The following is a 16842-nucleotide window of genomic DNA, read 5'->3' as shown; positions in this document are numbered from 1 at the left end:
AGCTCCAAAAGTCGAAAAGTGCCAAATAAGGTAGTCTAGGGGTTAATTTACAACTTTAAGTCGCGTCAGTCCCTCTGCAGCGGCCATCACCCTGTTGTAGCGGCCCCGCCAAAGCGACCAGAACCCCTGCCCCAGCGGCTTTCGTGTAACAGTGAGTTATTCGTCTTTCGTTTACGATTTTGAGTCTTGTCGTACCTGCCACAACGACCATCAACCCGCTGCAGCAGCCACGCTAGAGCGACAATCATCCAGCCAAAGCAGTCCAAACGGAACCAGAGAGCAAATTAAAATAATTCCAAAATCCCATTTCACAACACACCTATAATCCACGACGATCAGAAAATACCCTTTACGCTAAGATTGATTCCGGGAGTTCTACTTGGTCAAATTTAATTTCGTAAAGGCGTACGAATTTCTTAACGAGTTATCTAACCACTCATGTAATCAAAACCATAAGAGATCCACTCGATTGTTACCATATTTCTCTACACCTCAAGGACTACGATTTCTTCCAAATCTGGACAAGGTTGGAAAAATCCAAATACTATGAAAAAGTTTTTCGGCCTCAAATTTTCCCTTGCTAGCTTTTCTATAACGACGGGAATGGGTCGTTACAATAGATACCAATTTACCCATCACTCGTTCCGAGTGACAAAATTTAGGGAAAGTAGGGTAAAGAAAGAATGAAGTAGTACCTGAATCGACAAACAATTGGGGATACTTGTCTCGTATGTCTCTCTCGGTTTCCTCAACTAGACGATGCTTCTATTGAACCTTCACGGACTTAATCTCCTTGGTCCTCAACTTGCGTACATCACGATCAAGGATTGCAATCAGTTCCTCCTCATATTGGAGGTCCTTGTCTAATACAATTAAGTCCCACTTAATGATATAATAACCGTCACCATGATACCTCTTCAACATGGACACATGAAATACCGGATGAACACTTGATAAATTAAGAGGTAAAGCTAATCTATACGCTATTGGTCCCACACATTCAAGAATTTCAAATGGACCAATACATCTAGGATTTAGCTTACCCTTCTTACCAAATCTCATCCCCCCTTTCATGGGTGATACTTTAAGAAGAACATTTTCACCGGATTGAAATGGCATGTCTCTTACCTTATGATCCGCATACTTCTTCTGTCTACTCTGGGTTGCTAAAAGCTTAGCGTGAATACTCCTCACCTTATCTTAAGCATCCTTCACTAAATCAAACCCCAAAGGTTTCACATCTCCAACCTCAAACCAACCTATGGGTGATCTACATCCCCTCCCATAAAATGCCTCAAATGGTGCCATATCTATGCTGGAGTGATAACTATTATTATAGGAAAATTCACACAAAGGTAAGAACTTATCCCAATGCCCTCCGAAATCAATCACACATGCCCTCAACATGTCTTCCAATACTTGAATAGTCCTCTTCAATTGTCCATCCGTCTGTGGATGAAATGATATACTAAAGGTGAGTTGTGTACCCAATTCATCATGCAATTTCCTCCAAAACTTGGATGTGAATTAGGTACCACGATCTGAGATGATAGAAAGGGGCACCCCATGCAACCTAACTATCTCCTTCACACATACTTTAACCAATTGTTCAGCATTATAATCTATTATTACCGAAATAAAATAGGCTGACTTAGTCAATCTATCAACCACTACCCAAATAGAATCAAACTTCCCCAAAGTCTTGGGAAGACCAACCACAAAATATATGTCTATTATTTCCCACTTCCATTCTGGAATTGACATTCTCTGAATTAAACCTGCAGGCCTTTGATGTTCATACTTTACTTGTTGACAATTTTGACACTTCACCACAAACTCCGCTATGTCTTTCTTCATGCCCGGCCACCAATAAATTGCTTCAAATCTCTATACATCCTGGTCACACCCGGATGAATAGAATATCGTGAACCATGAGACTCTGCCAACAACTTTTCAATCAAGTTATCTACTCTAGGAACACATATTCTCCCTTTGAAAATGCGTACACCATCATCATCAAGAGTGGTCTCTTGTGCCTTTCCAATCACAATCTTCTTCCTAAACTTCTCCAAATTCTCATCCTCAAATTGTTTGGCCTTGATCTCTTCAATGAAAGTGGCCCTTACTTCAATACTAGCTATCACCCCACCTCTTTCTGAGATGCCCAATTGCATGAACTTAGACTCTAAAGTCTGAATTTCTTTAGCTAAATGTCGCTTGGATACACTCAAGCAAGTTAAACTACCCATACTCACCACTTTTCGATTTAAAGCGTCTGCCACCACATTAGCCTTGCCCAGATGGTACTGAATGGTCACATCATAATCTTTAAGTAACTCCATCCACCTTCACTGTCTTAAATTCAGATCTTTTTGAGTGACACATATTGCAAACTGCGATGATCAGTAAATACCTCACACTTCACACCATAGAGGTAATGCCGCCAGATCGTAAGAGCAAACACTATTACTGCCAACTCTAAATCATGGGTTAGATAATTCCTCTCATGCACCTTCAATTGACGTGAGGCATAAGATATAACATTCTTATCCTACATCAACACAGCACCCAACCCAGAATGAGAAACATCACAATAAACAATCAAGTCTTTACTTTCCACCGATAATGCTAGAATAGGCGCAGTGGTCAAGAAAGTCTTGAGCTTTTGAAAGCTCTCCTCACATTTTTCACTCCATTCAAATGGTATCTCCTTTTTGATCAAATTAGTCAAGTGAGTGGCAATAAAAGCAATTTTTTTCACAAATTGACGATAGTAGCTAGCGAGCCCCACAAAACTCCTAACTTCTGTCACAGAACTTAGTCGAACCCAATTTTTAACCACCTCAATCTTTTGAGGATCTACCATTACCCCTTCTTTTGAAACTACATGCCTAAAAAATGCAATCGATTTCAACCAAAATTCACATTTAGAAAATTTAGCATAAAACTTTTGCTTCCCAAGCACCCAAAACACTACGAAGATGGTTGACATGCTCTTCCACACTCCTCGAATATACCAAAATATCATCAATAAAGACTATAACGAACGAATCAAGAAATGGTTTGAACACCCCATTTATCAAACTCATGAAAGCTGCAGGTGCATTGGTCAACCCAAAAGACATAACCAAAAACTTATAGTGCCCATAACGAGTTCTAAACGTTGTCTTGGGCACATCCTCAAGCCTAATTTTCAATTGATGGTAACTGGATCTTAGATCAATCTTAGAGAAAACCGTTGCACCTTGCAATTGGTCAAAGAGATCATTTATTCTAGGCAAGGGGTACCTATTTCGAATAGTGACTTTATTTAATTGCCGGTAATCTATACACATTCTCATACTACCATCATTTTTCTTAACAAACAAAACTGGAGCACCCCCATGGGAAGCACTAGGATGAATAAATCCCTTATCAAGAAGCTCTTGAATTTGAGCCTTAAGCTCTCTTAATTCTGTCGGAGCAATGCAATATGGAAGGATAGAAATGGGACGCGTACCAAGCCCTAAATCAATGCAAAAATCTATATATCTATCAGGAGGCATACCAGACAAATCATTAGGAAACACTTTTATAAATTCTGACACCACAGGAATAGATCCAATGGATGGAGCTTCAATCTCAACATCCCTAATATAAGCCAAATAAGCCAAACAACCCTGCTATACCAGTTTACTAGCCCGAATGGAGGATATAATCTTAGCTTGCTTAGGCTTGTACACCCCTTCCCACTCTAATTTTTTCCTTTCCGAAATTTCTAGAGTTACAGACTTAGTATTACAATTAAGCACAACATAATAGGGGGACAGCCAAGTCATACCTAAGGTTATGTCAAAGTCAATCATATCCAAAATCACTGAATCAACCCAAGTCTGAAATCCCATAAACAAAATAGGACAAGCATGATAGACATGGGTAACTATGACTGACTCTCCAACTGGGGTAGAAAAACGAATAGGGGCATCGAAAATATCACAAATCATACCAAAATCTTAGGCAAATCTCACGGATACATATGAATAAGTAGAACCAGGATCAAACAACACATTTGCCATCAGGTCATAGATAAGAATAGTACATGTGATCGCCGCATCGGATGCCTCCACCTCATTCTTGCCCGAAAAAGCATAACACTGAGCCCTATCATCATGACGAGCCAATTCTCTGCCTGGTTGCACGTTACCCCTACCTCCGTTACCATTACCATTTCCTCTACCTACACGGCCTCGCTGATTACCTCCTCGCCTACCTTGTGGACATCCTCTCCCATTATTACCATTCCCCGCGGGTACCATTGCTCTAGACTGCTACTGCTGCGCGGAATCTGACACACGTGGGTAGGGACAATCTCTCCTCATGTGTCCCGATTCACCATAGTTGTAGCAAGTACGATCAAAAGATGGTCTGCTGCCCATCGAAGGCACGACACTCTGACTATCGTGAAAATTATGAGATGGAGTTTCCGAGTTGCTACTTGTAGAGGCGGGCATAGCAGACTGAATTAGCTTGGCTGTAAGTGTTGACCTTCCAGACCCCTTAGAGTAAGAGCCTTGAAAGTTACCCGAATTCTTTGCCCTTTTTGCCTAAGCCTTAACTTGACCGTCTCGCCTCACCCCCTCGTCTTTCTTAACATAGTCGGTCACCTCATTAACACTCCTCCCTGCAGAAGTCATATGAACAGATAACACTTGCAACTCAGAATTCAAACCTCTAATAAAAAGTTGGATCCTCTCCTCCTCAGTAGTAATCAACTGCGTAGCATATCTAGATAAAACATGGAACTTGGCCTCATAAGTAGCCACAAACATACCACCTTGCTCTAACGCCATAAACTCATCTTTCTTACGATCTCTCAAGGTTCTAAGCATATTCTTTTCTAGAAACAGAGCATGAAATTGGGTCCAAGTAAGTGGAGGTAAAGTAGAAGATTTGTACTCTATATAAGCTCTCCATCATTACTTAGCCTCCCCTTGAAGTTGGAAAGACACAAATTCAACCCCATGTTGGTGAACATTACCCAATTTATGTAAACTCTCATAACAATCTAAGATAAACTCATAAGCATCTTCAGTTTCAGAACCAAGAAATAATGGGGGCTTAAGCTTCAAGAACTTAATCAACATGTCATGCTCATTACCGGTCATAACGGAACCCAACAAAGGACGGAAGAAAGCTTCAGTACCTACATTTCCGCCCGTCTTGGGCGTAGTGCTAGCAACAGGAGGATTAGTAGGAGCTTGAGCAGATGGAAACACTCCAGGACCAGCCAACCCTTTCAAGAACGCCATAATCTGTTGAGCTAACACCAGATCGATGAGAGGAACAACCGCAGTCTCCGTGGCGCCTCTTCCTCTTGTCCATTTTCCTCAACATCTCCAACCTCAATATCCTCTTCTATCTCCTCATTATGCGCAGGAGGGTTCTCATTCATAGGAACATTATCAATCGGTACCTCATTCACAGCAGGCGCTACTCTTCAACGGTCTCTACCCCTAGCTCTTCCTCTACCTCTGCCTTGACCTCGACCTCTCACTATAGATTCCTCAGCTGGAGCATTGACAGGAGCTACAGGCCTAACACTGTTATACCTAGTATTAACAATCTCTGAACAGAAGAGTGAAGGGGGTTAAATACCAATTTGAATTGCCAGATACCAATTGGAATCAAGTCATAGCACGAAAGGAGACAAGAGAAAACAAAGAGATTTCCTAAAGTCCTATAGCCTCTTGAAGAAAATTTAAGGCATCCCCGTACCATTCCGCGAGACTCTACTAGACTCGTTTTGGTACATCGAGATCAATGAACCTAGGCTCTAATACCAACTTTGTCATGACCCAGATCGTTGTGATTGGCACCCACACTAACACTCTGGTGGGAGAACCACGGCTACAACCCAAACCAAACAAATAATCTAAAAACTAAGGCATTAAAATCAAACACTAAGGAAATAAAAGTAGAGTTCCCATAAACTCTAGCAAATGTCTAACAAAAATAACTAACAATGCGGAAGAACAACCTAGAACCTGAAAGTCAATGTACCAAAACATCTAACAATGAACCAAGTCTAAACAAGAAGGGATGCGATCCCAATCTAATGAACTAATCAACTAACTAAAACATAGTCTAAGTCCGGAAATGGTGGACACAGACGAAAGAGAATTCCATGGCAGCCCGAAAGAATTGGCTCACCCTTGAATTCGAAGCAACGATCACTGATCTTCTAAGTGAGGTCTGTCAATAGCTGCTGGAAAATGCCCTGTACTCAACAAAAATAAGAGCAAGTGCATAATTAGTACACAACCACAATGTATTGGTAGGATCACGTGGCTATCCCACTAGTGCAACATAAACAAGTCAAACAACATAATAATCACATGCATATATATAAACATATACAATATTATCAACAATTACGAACAACGATCAATTTTACATTTTATATCACATCTTTGGTACTCTCATGGAACCCAAACTCAAACAATTAGTATGCTGGAACATGGAAATCGATCCCATATTTGTGCCAAAATGTGGCAACTAATCCCATATTTATGCCGGAACATGGCAATCTGATCCAAGTTTGTTATGCCGGAACGTTGCAATCGATCCCCTTCACACACCACAATCACAATTACAATGTATATTCTCACAATCATACAACAAAAAGTGATTCATGACAATCATCTTTCATTAGCTCAGTTACAACAAGTGCGATCAACATTGCAACGTTAATATACCTACAAGTATCATAATGAAGCAAGAACAAGCATAAATCACACAATCATAGAATCACAACCATCACCTACCTCGAAACAAGCTTGAAACCCTAAGAAATTTGATCCTTCCCTTTTCGAATTCGTTCCGCTTGTTCTTGGTCTACAAACAATCAATATAATACAGGAATCAATAAAAATCATTAACTACCCGAATTACTAACAATTCTATGAACCCTAGATCAAACCCCTGATCCCAATAATCCAAATTAGGGTTGTTTCCACCATAGAATCTATAACAAAACCTCCCCCATCAATATTCCCCCATTCTATTACGTTCTATAGATTGAAAAATAGATTCGGGAAGTGAAAAGCTTACCTTTAGCATCAAAATGGTGAAAAACGAGTAAGGATCGCCTGGGGGTCGTTCCTTAGCTCTAAAAGTTGAAAAGTGCCAAATAAGGTCATTTGGGGGTTTATTTACGACTTTAAGTCACGTCAGTCCCATTGCAGTGGCCATCACCTCGCTGTAGCAGCCCCGCCAAAATGACCAGAACCCCCGCCCCAATAGCTTTCGCATAACAGTGAGCTATTCGTCTTTCGTCTACGATTTTAAGTCTCATCGTACCCGCCACAACGACCATCATCCCGCTGCGACGGCCACGCTAAAGCGGCAACTATCCCGCCAAAGCTGTCCAAATAGAACCAGAGAGCTAATTAAAAGAATTCCAAAATCTCATTTCACAACACACCTCTAACCCACGACGTTAAGAAAATACCCTTTACGCTAAGATCGATTGCGGGAGTTCTACTCGGTCGAATTCAATTCTGTAAAGTCGTACGAATTCCTTACCGAGTTATCTAACCACTCATGTAATCAAAACCATAAGAGATCCACCCGATTGTTACCAGATTTCTCTACACCTCAAGGACTACGATTTCGTCCAAATCTGGACAAGGTTGAAAGAATCCAAATACTACGAAATAGTTTTTTTGGCCCCAAACTTTCCCCCACTGGCTTTTTTATAACGACGGAAACAGGTCGTTACATAGGGTGGCTTGGGTGGAGGGGAAGGTAGGGGGTGGGGGGTAATGTAAAAATTTTAAAAACTAAATTTGAAATATATTTTTTTTAAAAAAATAAAATTGACGGGGTGGCCTGGGTAGGTGGCGGGGTGGGGGGGTAGCGTAAAAGATGATTTTTTAAAATTTTGAAATATTTTTCAAAATCAAATTTTGTTTTAAAAAAAGTTGATTGGGGAGGGGGTCAGGGTATGGGGGAGGGTAAAAATGAAATATGAAATATTTTTCCAAAACAATTTTATTTTGTGTGGGTAGGGTTGGGTGAGGTAAAAACAAAATCTTAAAATTTGAAATATTTTTCAAAAATAACTTTTAATTTTTTTTGTTTGGGAAGGAGGGGTTTGTTTGGGGGTAGGGGTAAAAGTATATTTGAAATTTAAAAATAAGAATTTTTTTAATTTTTAATTGTATTTGGTTGGGTAGGGTCGGGTACGGAATACGGGGTAGGGTAAGAAAAAAAATATGATGAAGTAGAGTTTTGGAAAATGTTTTTCTTAATTTTTTTTAAGGAAAGTCATTTCCTTAAATTTGAGGATAATGAGTTGATTTGAAATATATTTTCCAAAATTTTTAACCCAACCAAACATAGGAAAATTAGATTCATACCAAACACACTTTATATGACATCTAATTTTTTCTTTGGCGTGTGGTTATTTTTACTTTCAATATATTCTTGCTAAAGTTGATTACTACATTAAATATTTTTACTAGGGTTGACAGTTGAACGGGTTGAGTTAAATTTAGGCAGGTTAAAATGGGGTTAAGATAATAAATGGGTCAAGACCCAACTCAACCCAAATTTGTTTGGGCTAAAATGGGTTGGGTCAAAACGGGTTAGGTAACAGATTAGTAATGGGTCATAATCCAATCCGTTCAATTTTCACTAAGTTTTAATCTGATAGTGTAAAGAGTAGATTACATCTTATCCCTACTCTTTTTCTAATTACAATAATCCCTTAAAATTTGTATCTTCCGGATACATAAGTCACCATCCGGATACATTAATTCTAATACAAGAAGAATCTTTCTGTTGCGCTAAAAAGGGAATAAAATCTGAAAATCTAATTAAATCCCATAAAATATGCTTACGTTTCTTCTTACTCTTAATCATACAAACGCAAATCTAGAAAGAAGAAATTCAAAATTTCAAATTGCTCCCCCGTTTAGCGAAGAAACCTTTCAGATTTGATTCAAAAAATTTTGTCAAAATTTTAGGTTAGAGAGATGAGTTATGATGGATACAAAAGTGATGGAATTATTTTTTGGACAAACGATTTCCTTTTGAATCTTCAAGTTCATTGAAGATCCTTTCAATTTTGATTCAAGTTGTTTGGATATGCTATGTATACCCTCTGTTTTTCAATTTTTGAATTTGTATATTAATATATAAGTCGTGATACATTACTGATTACAAGTTGATACATTACTAATTTGATGTATATGTTATATGTTTTTAGATCCCAAAATTCTTCTAAAAAAATCTCAAATTTTGAATCAAACTTGTCGACAAATTGTACTGATACAACATGTACATGTCGATCTTGTTGAGACATTCCAGAATCTGAGAAAGTGAGGTGAGGTATGAATGATACAAAAGTGATGGAATTGTTGTTTGTCAAAATATTGGTTTGTGAATCTCAATTAGAGATCGATGAGTTTAGGAAAATTTTGGAGATTTGATACATCGTTGAGGTTAAGAAACAAGAGTTTGGATTTTCAATGTATATGTTATGCATTGATACAATAGATAAAAAGGCTGAAGAGATGCATAGCTTTGATGGATCATTCATACCTTTTATAATGTTGTGTAATCGTTTTTTGAATTTCTTTTCCGATATGGATAGATTTATCAATATATTACTATTTATGTATCTTGTTTAAATTGATAAGTATTGTATTTCTACTAGATACATTAAATAAGAAATTGTTGCCCATAAGATGTTAGGTTTGAGATCGATACATTACTCTTTGGTAATTGTTATGTATCATATACATTTAATATAAATTCAAATTTACCTATCATGCCTAAAAAAATAGTGCATGATACATTATTATTTATGTAGCTTATTTTGTTTGAGAGCAGAATCAATATGTATTAGAAATTTTTTGAAATGGTAGGGAAAATAAGAAAATATGATAATAAATGGTGTGTAGTTAGGCAATTTTTCCAAGTTTTAATATCTTTATTTGTTGTTTTATAAGCTATTAGTACCTAATAAAATTTTTTTTTTTTTAATTATAACTATATATAACATATAAAATAAAATAAAATAAAAATAAAAATAAAATAATATATATATATATATATATATATATATATATATATTGATAGGATTTTTCAAAAATCAATTTTGTTAGTATCTACCCAATTTTTAATGGGTTGAGTTGAGATGGGTTAAACTAACAAATAGGCGGGTCAATAATCAATTCAATCTTAAATGAGTTGGATCGGATTGAGCGGATTGAGTTTGATTTTGCCACCACTAAATTTTACTTCTTACACATGAAGGCGTAGTATATGTAACAAACTCCTTGCCCGTCGTTTATGAATTTCGTTCCCTAAATTTAACACATGCTCGTGTAATCCGAAAGAACTGTTTTTTGAGTTTCAGGGAAAAACGAAAATGTAGAGGATAAAGAGTTTTGGACAAGACAAAATAATTTAGAAGGGAAATGATTTTTTTTTTTTTCATTTTGATTTTAAAAAAAATTTCATGTCAACAAATTTTAATAAAAACTTTAATCAAATAGGTTGGATAACTTTATACATAAGCTATTATAATAAAGTGACTTTAAAATTATATAATAGAAGTTATAGCTTTCTAAGTGAAAGAAAACCATAATTAAATGATCTAAGATAATATCTCAGAGTATGATATGAAACCCTGTGGAAAACAACACAGAATCAAGTAAAGATTCTTTGTGGTAATGATTAAGATATACACATTTCAGGAATATAATACTTTATTGGTTTAAAAAAGAATGATCTATTTTCTTATTTAGTCTGTTTAAAGAAGAATGAACATTTTTTTCAAAGGCGGAGCTAGGATTTTAGACCAGCGGGTTCTATATTTTAAAAAAGAACAACGATCTTAACCTAAAGAAACAACCATCAAATTTTGAACATTTTTACTATAACCTTCAATATTGTTCTAAGTGAGGTTACAATTATTAAATTCACCACTAATATTTTGGCGCCTAAAACAAATATGTTACTAGTTTAACTATCATCTTGAACCATTACTGCCCGTCAACCAAAAGTTAAAATTTTGTAAAGCAAACAACAATTATTTTAATATAATAAATTATCAATATTTGGAATAACCCTGGAATCAAAGATTAAAAATCAAGTTTTGAATAGATAATTTTACCATGTAAAAGCTAACAAGTAAGAAAAAAATGAAAAGAGAGAGACAAGATTACATATCGGAGGCCAGATTTCAGACGGTAATAATTAGATCAACAATAAAAGTTAGACCCTAATTTAAAAAATAAAAATAAAAATTGGGTTTAAACTTTTTTGAATGTCCAATTAGGATGTTGTATTAGAGTACAACACAAATACTTTTTTCCTATTTTTTACACTTACAAATTTTTAATTATTTTTTTTATATAAACCCATGTACATATGAAATTATCACAAATACTTTTTTCCTATTTCTTAGATTTACAGATTTTTTAAAATTATTTTTTACACTTACATATTTTTTTAATTTTTTTTTATATAAACCCACGTACATATGAAATTATCCCAAAAATAAACTGTGGATACTGAGTTTCAAACCCATCCCAGTGGGGGCCGAACGAATTTATTGGGTGCGCAAATACCGTTGGACCAATCGTTTCATTGTGATTGTGGGTTCGCAGGAAATAAATATATACATTTTATTTCATATTTTTTATACAAATATAGGATCTACGGAAAAGCCAGTGGGTTCGGCTAAACCCCATCCGATACGGTAGCTCCGCCCCTGATTTTCTTTGTTGTTACAATACTTTTCATTTCAGCATTTTAATGACATGTTTAAAATCACGAGATTAAATGACATTTTGATACACTTGACATAACTTTACTTTAGGACCTCAAGATTGAAAATCTTTTTTATTTATTTTAAAATTTTGGGTCAAGTCAAACTAGGTCATTCTTTTTTAAACGGAGGAGTTTGCGAAAAATAGAAAAAGACTAGAAAAGGGATCAACATTCAACTCCATATTCTTTTAGGGGTCGTTTGATAGAATGTATTAGCAAAAATAATGCATGCATTAATTCTATGTGTTAGTAATACCTTGTTTGATATACTTTTCATGTTATGTATAACTATTGCAAGTTTAGTTATACACTTTATTGTGTATTATTAATATCATGATTTTTTTGTATTAATAGTGCAAGATGTTTTAATGCATGCATGATGTGAGGCCAAAAATATATATTTTTAATCATTATTTGCCTCACATTTATTATTTATATCTGTCCTTTTTGAGCATTAATTTTATGAATTATGCTAAATAGTATATTTTATTTGTAGGATTGAATTAGTGGAAAGATGAAGAAGTTTGGAGCTAAAACAAATTAAAGATAAAAAATTGAAAAAGAAAATCAAGCAGATAGCTTAATAGATTAAATTTAATATAATAATATATAAAGTGCAAATATTTCAAATTGCAAATTGCTAATGGCGATTCAGCGAATAAAAGTCCTGCCACGTGTCACTCAGCGACGGAAGCTACAAGTGAAAACTTTTGAGGCGGTTCACGCGGAGAGAAATTCTTATTCCGCTTGGTTTTGATTTCCCAATTTGTTTTGGACTCAATTATTTAATTTAGGGTTTTCAACATCTATAAATAGTCTATAAAAATAGTTATTGAAAATAAAAAACCAATATAGAGTAAGGAGGAGGCACTTTTGAAGAGAAAGTCGTCAATACTTTTTAGGGTTCTTTTCTTCTTCTTATTTTCTTAGACATTAGTAGCTAAAACTCTTGTTCTGGGGCTGTAGCAACAGATTCAATGTTGATTATTTAAGGTTTTTGAATTAATTCTTGGTTGTCATTATAAATTACTTCTATATTCTTGTTTTAGTATTTTATGCTTGATCACCATAAGATAAATACATTGTCTAATCTTAAAATCGAGAGATGAGGGATTAGATAGACCAGAGAATATAGAGAGCTCGGTCCACCCAATAGATTGAGGTGATTAGTGTTCAGGAGTGACGCCCAGACGAACACCTTGCTTGGTTACGAAATAGGATGAAATATAAATGCTCGCTAGTTAGTCTATTCACTACTAAAAAAACTGTGAATACCGACCTAGAAATACCGACCTCCGGAGGTCGGTATTCCTTGAAATACCGACCTAAAACCGACATCCCAGCTTAGGTCGGAAAAAGCTTGGTCGCTATTCAATACCGACCTCTGGAGGTCGGTATTTACTGACCTCTCGAGGTCGGTTTTTATTTTATGTCGGAATATTCATTTTTTTAAATTCCGACCACTGGAGATCAGTATTTTTATTTTTGTAATGTTGAAATTCCGACCTCCGGAGGTCGGTATTTTTATTTTTGTATTTTTGAAATTCCGACCTCCGAAGGTCGGTATTTTTATTTTTGTATTTTTGAAATTCCGACCTCCGGAGGTCGGTATTTTTATTTTTGTAATGTTGAAATTCCGACCTCCGGAGGTCGATATTTTTATTTTTGTAATGTTGAAATTCCGACTTCCGGAGGTTGGTATTTTTATTTTTGTAATGTTGAAATTCCGACCTCCGGAGGTCGGTATTTTTATTTTTGTAATGTTGAAATTCCGACCTCCGGAGGTCGGTATTTTTATTTTTGTATTTTTGAAATTCCAACCTCCGGAGGTCGGTATTTTTATTTTTGTAATGTTGAAATTCCGACCTCCGGAGGTCGGTATTTTTATTTTTTATTTTTGAAATTCCGACCTCCAGAGGTCGGTTTTTTGCTGCAAAACAGGCAGCAAATTGCTGCAATTTTTAGTTGCCCACCTGCATATTTATACCAAAACAACCCAAAGCCAAATAAGCTTCATCCAACCAAAACAAACCAAAGCCAAATAAAATTCATCCAACCAAAACAACACAATATTTTCAACATATACAAACTATTTCAAAATAAACTTCATCCAACTTCAAAATAAACTAAAATACGATCAAATTAAACAATTCTAAAAATATAGAAGTCTAAAATGTCAAATAGATACAACTACTCTTCATCACCCTCACTCTCCTTATCATTCTCATCACCCTCATGATCAGATCCATCACTGCTAGCCGGACATGGAGGAAGAATATTTCCTGATTCAAAAAGAAAAGTTAGTTGGGCCTGAAGCGCTGCATACCTCTTGTTCTCTACCTCCTTTGCTGCCGCAATCTCCTCCTCTCTCTTCTTCTCTCTTTCTTCTCTCTTCTTCTCTCTTTCGGCTACAACAACAAGCTCGGCATTGAGATAAGTTATCTTACTCTCCATTGCAGATATTGTCTCTCTATCCCCACCATCAAAGCTTGAGGATGATGAACCACAATACCAAGACTTCTCACATTTTCACAATTAACACACGGACACCTAATCAATCTTGAATTTAAAAAATCATCAAGTGTCATTGCATGATTTATAAATCTAGTGACACCTTCTGCAAATTCTGGAGTCATACCCGCTCGACCAGGATTGTTTCTATTATACATCCAACTACGATCAGGATTCATCTACACAAACAATAATGATAATTTTAATTCCATCAACTAAATAATATTTGAATTTATTTAAACAACTTAACCACTTTCTAAGTCTAACTAGTTTTGACATATTTATTTTAACTTATTTAAACAACTTAACAACTTTAACTAGTTTAGTTTTGACTTAATTCGAACAACTAAATCCACCAACTAAACCACAATATTTATTTTAACTTATTTAAACAAACTTAACTTTTTAACTTTAACTACATTAGTTTTGACTTAATTCCAACAACTAAATCCACTAACTAAACCGACATTATTTATTTTAACTTATTTAAACAGCATAACAACTTTTGAACTTTAACTACATTAGTTTTGACTTAATTACAACAACTAAATTAACTAACTAAACCGACATTATTTATTTTAACTTATATAAACAACATAACAACTTTAACTAGTTTAGTTTTGACTTAATACAACAACTAAATCCACCAACTAAATCACATTATTTATTTTAATTTATCTAAACAACTTAACAACTTTTTAACTTTAACTACATTAGTTTTGGCTTAATTCCAACAACTAAATCCATCAACAAAACCACATTATTTAATTTAACTTATTTAAACAACTTAACCACTTTCTAAGTCTAACTAGTTTTGACATATTTATTTTAACTTATTTAAACAACTTAACAACTTAACAACTTTAACTAGTTTAGTTTTGACTTAATTCGAACAACTAAATCCACCAATTAAACCACAATATTTATTTTAACTTATTTAAACAAACTTAACTTTTTAACTTTAACTACATTAGTTTTGACTTAATTCCAACAACTAAATTAACTAACTAAACCGACATTATTTATTTTAACTTATTTAAACAACATAACAACTTTTGAACTTTAACTACATTAGTTTTGACTTAATACAACAACTAAATTCACTAACTAAACCGACATTATTTATTTTAACTTATATAAACAACATAACAACTTTAACTAGTTTAGTTTTGACTTAATACAACAACTAAATCCATCAACAAAACCACATTATTTAATTTAACTTATTTAAACAACTTAACCACTTTCTAAGTCTAACTAGTTTTGACATATTTATTTTAACTTATTTAAACAACTTTAACTAGTTTAGTTTTGACTTAATTCGAACAACTAAATCCACCAACTAAACCACAATATTTATTTTAACTTATTTAAACAAACTTAACTTTTTAACTTTAACTACATTAGTTTTGACTTCATTCCAACAACTAAATTCACTAACTAAACCGACATTATTTATTTTAACTTATTTAAACAACATAACAACTTTTGAACTTTAACTACATTAGTTTTGACTTAATTCCAACAACTAAATTAACTAACTAAACCGACATTATTTATTTTAACTTATATAAACAACATAACAACTTTAACTAGTTTAGTTTTGACTTAATACAACAACTAAATCCACCAACTAAATCACATTATTTATTTTAATTTATCTAAACAACTTAACAACTTTTTAACTTTAACTACATTAGTTTTGACTTAATTCCAACAACTGAATCCATCAACAAAACCACATTATTTAATTTAACTTAATTAAACAACTTAACAACTTTATAACTTTAACAACTTTTTAAAGCTAAGTGTCAACACTAGATGGACACAAATCGATCTTCCAAGAAAATCAATTTTGTCATCTATAGGATCAACTAGTGTTGATACTTATGCTTAACAAACACATTATTCCTAAATTAAAGCTTAATAGCAACACTAGATGGACACAAATCGATCTTGCAAGAAAATCAATTTTGTCATCAATAGGATCAACTAGTGTTGATATTTATGCTTAACAAATTTATTATTTCTAAATTTAAAGCTAAGTGTCAACACTAGATGGACACAAATCGATCTTCCAAGAAAATCAATTTTGTCATCTATAGGATCAACTAGTGTTGATACTTATGCTTAACAAACACATTATTCCTAAATTAAAGCTTAATAGCAACACTTGATGGACACAAATCGATCTTGCAAGAAAATCAATTTTGTCATCAATAGGATCAACTAGTGTTGATATTTATGCTTAACAAATTTATTATTTCTAAATTTAAAGCTAAGTGTCAACACTAGATGGACACAAATCGATCTTGCAAGAAAATCAATTTTGTCATCAATAGGATCAACTAGTGTTGGTACTTATGCTTACCAAATATATTATTTCTAAATTTAAAGCTAAGTATCAATACTACATGGACACAAACACATTATTGAAAACAATTGTACTTGAACTTTAGAAATTTAGAAGCACCAACCTTATCTCCTACTTTGATGAAAGAAGCAATA

At 34.4% G+C, this 16842-nt stretch overlaps 2 protein-coding genes across 3 annotated transcripts in view; one reads left to right on the top strand and one right to left on the bottom strand.

Moving 5' to 3' along the window:
* Nucleotides 1-16842, top strand: part of LOC125808456 (ras-related protein RABH1e) — a 942753-nt gene that overhangs the window by 138750 nt on the left and 787161 nt on the right. The gene's annotated exons all lie outside the window — the stretch shown is intronic.
* LOC125808356 (uncharacterized) lies at nucleotides 87-2342 on the bottom strand. The gene is made up of 2 exons (XM_049488068.1): nucleotides 1931-2342; nucleotides 87-232 (listed from the first exon to the last, which is right to left on the bottom strand). Exons 1-2 carry the CDS (start codon nucleotides 2340-2342, stop codon nucleotides 87-89), a joined length of 558 nt encoding a protein of 185 aa, XP_049344025.1.

This window comes from Solanum verrucosum, unplaced genomic scaffold (assembly GCF_900185275.1).
Source record: "Solanum verrucosum unplaced genomic scaffold, falcon-dt-bn FXZP01000112.1, whole genome shotgun sequence".
Taxonomy (NCBI): Eukaryota; Viridiplantae; Streptophyta; class Magnoliopsida; order Solanales; family Solanaceae; genus Solanum; species Solanum verrucosum.
The sequence above is the reverse complement of the archived record's forward strand: the minus strand, read 5'-3'. Positions and strand labels throughout refer to the sequence as shown.

Excerpts from the sequence above, each read along its gene's own strand:
- LOC125808356 (XM_049488068.1), bottom strand. The coding sequence starts at position 2,342 with ATGGAGTTACTTAAAGATTATGATGTGACCATTCAGTACCATCTGGGC. Across the intron at positions 233-1,930 it reads GTTGTTGGCAGAGTCTCATG|CGTGGCTGCTGCAGCGGGTT; the intron begins GTTCACGATATT and ends TTGTCGCTCTAG.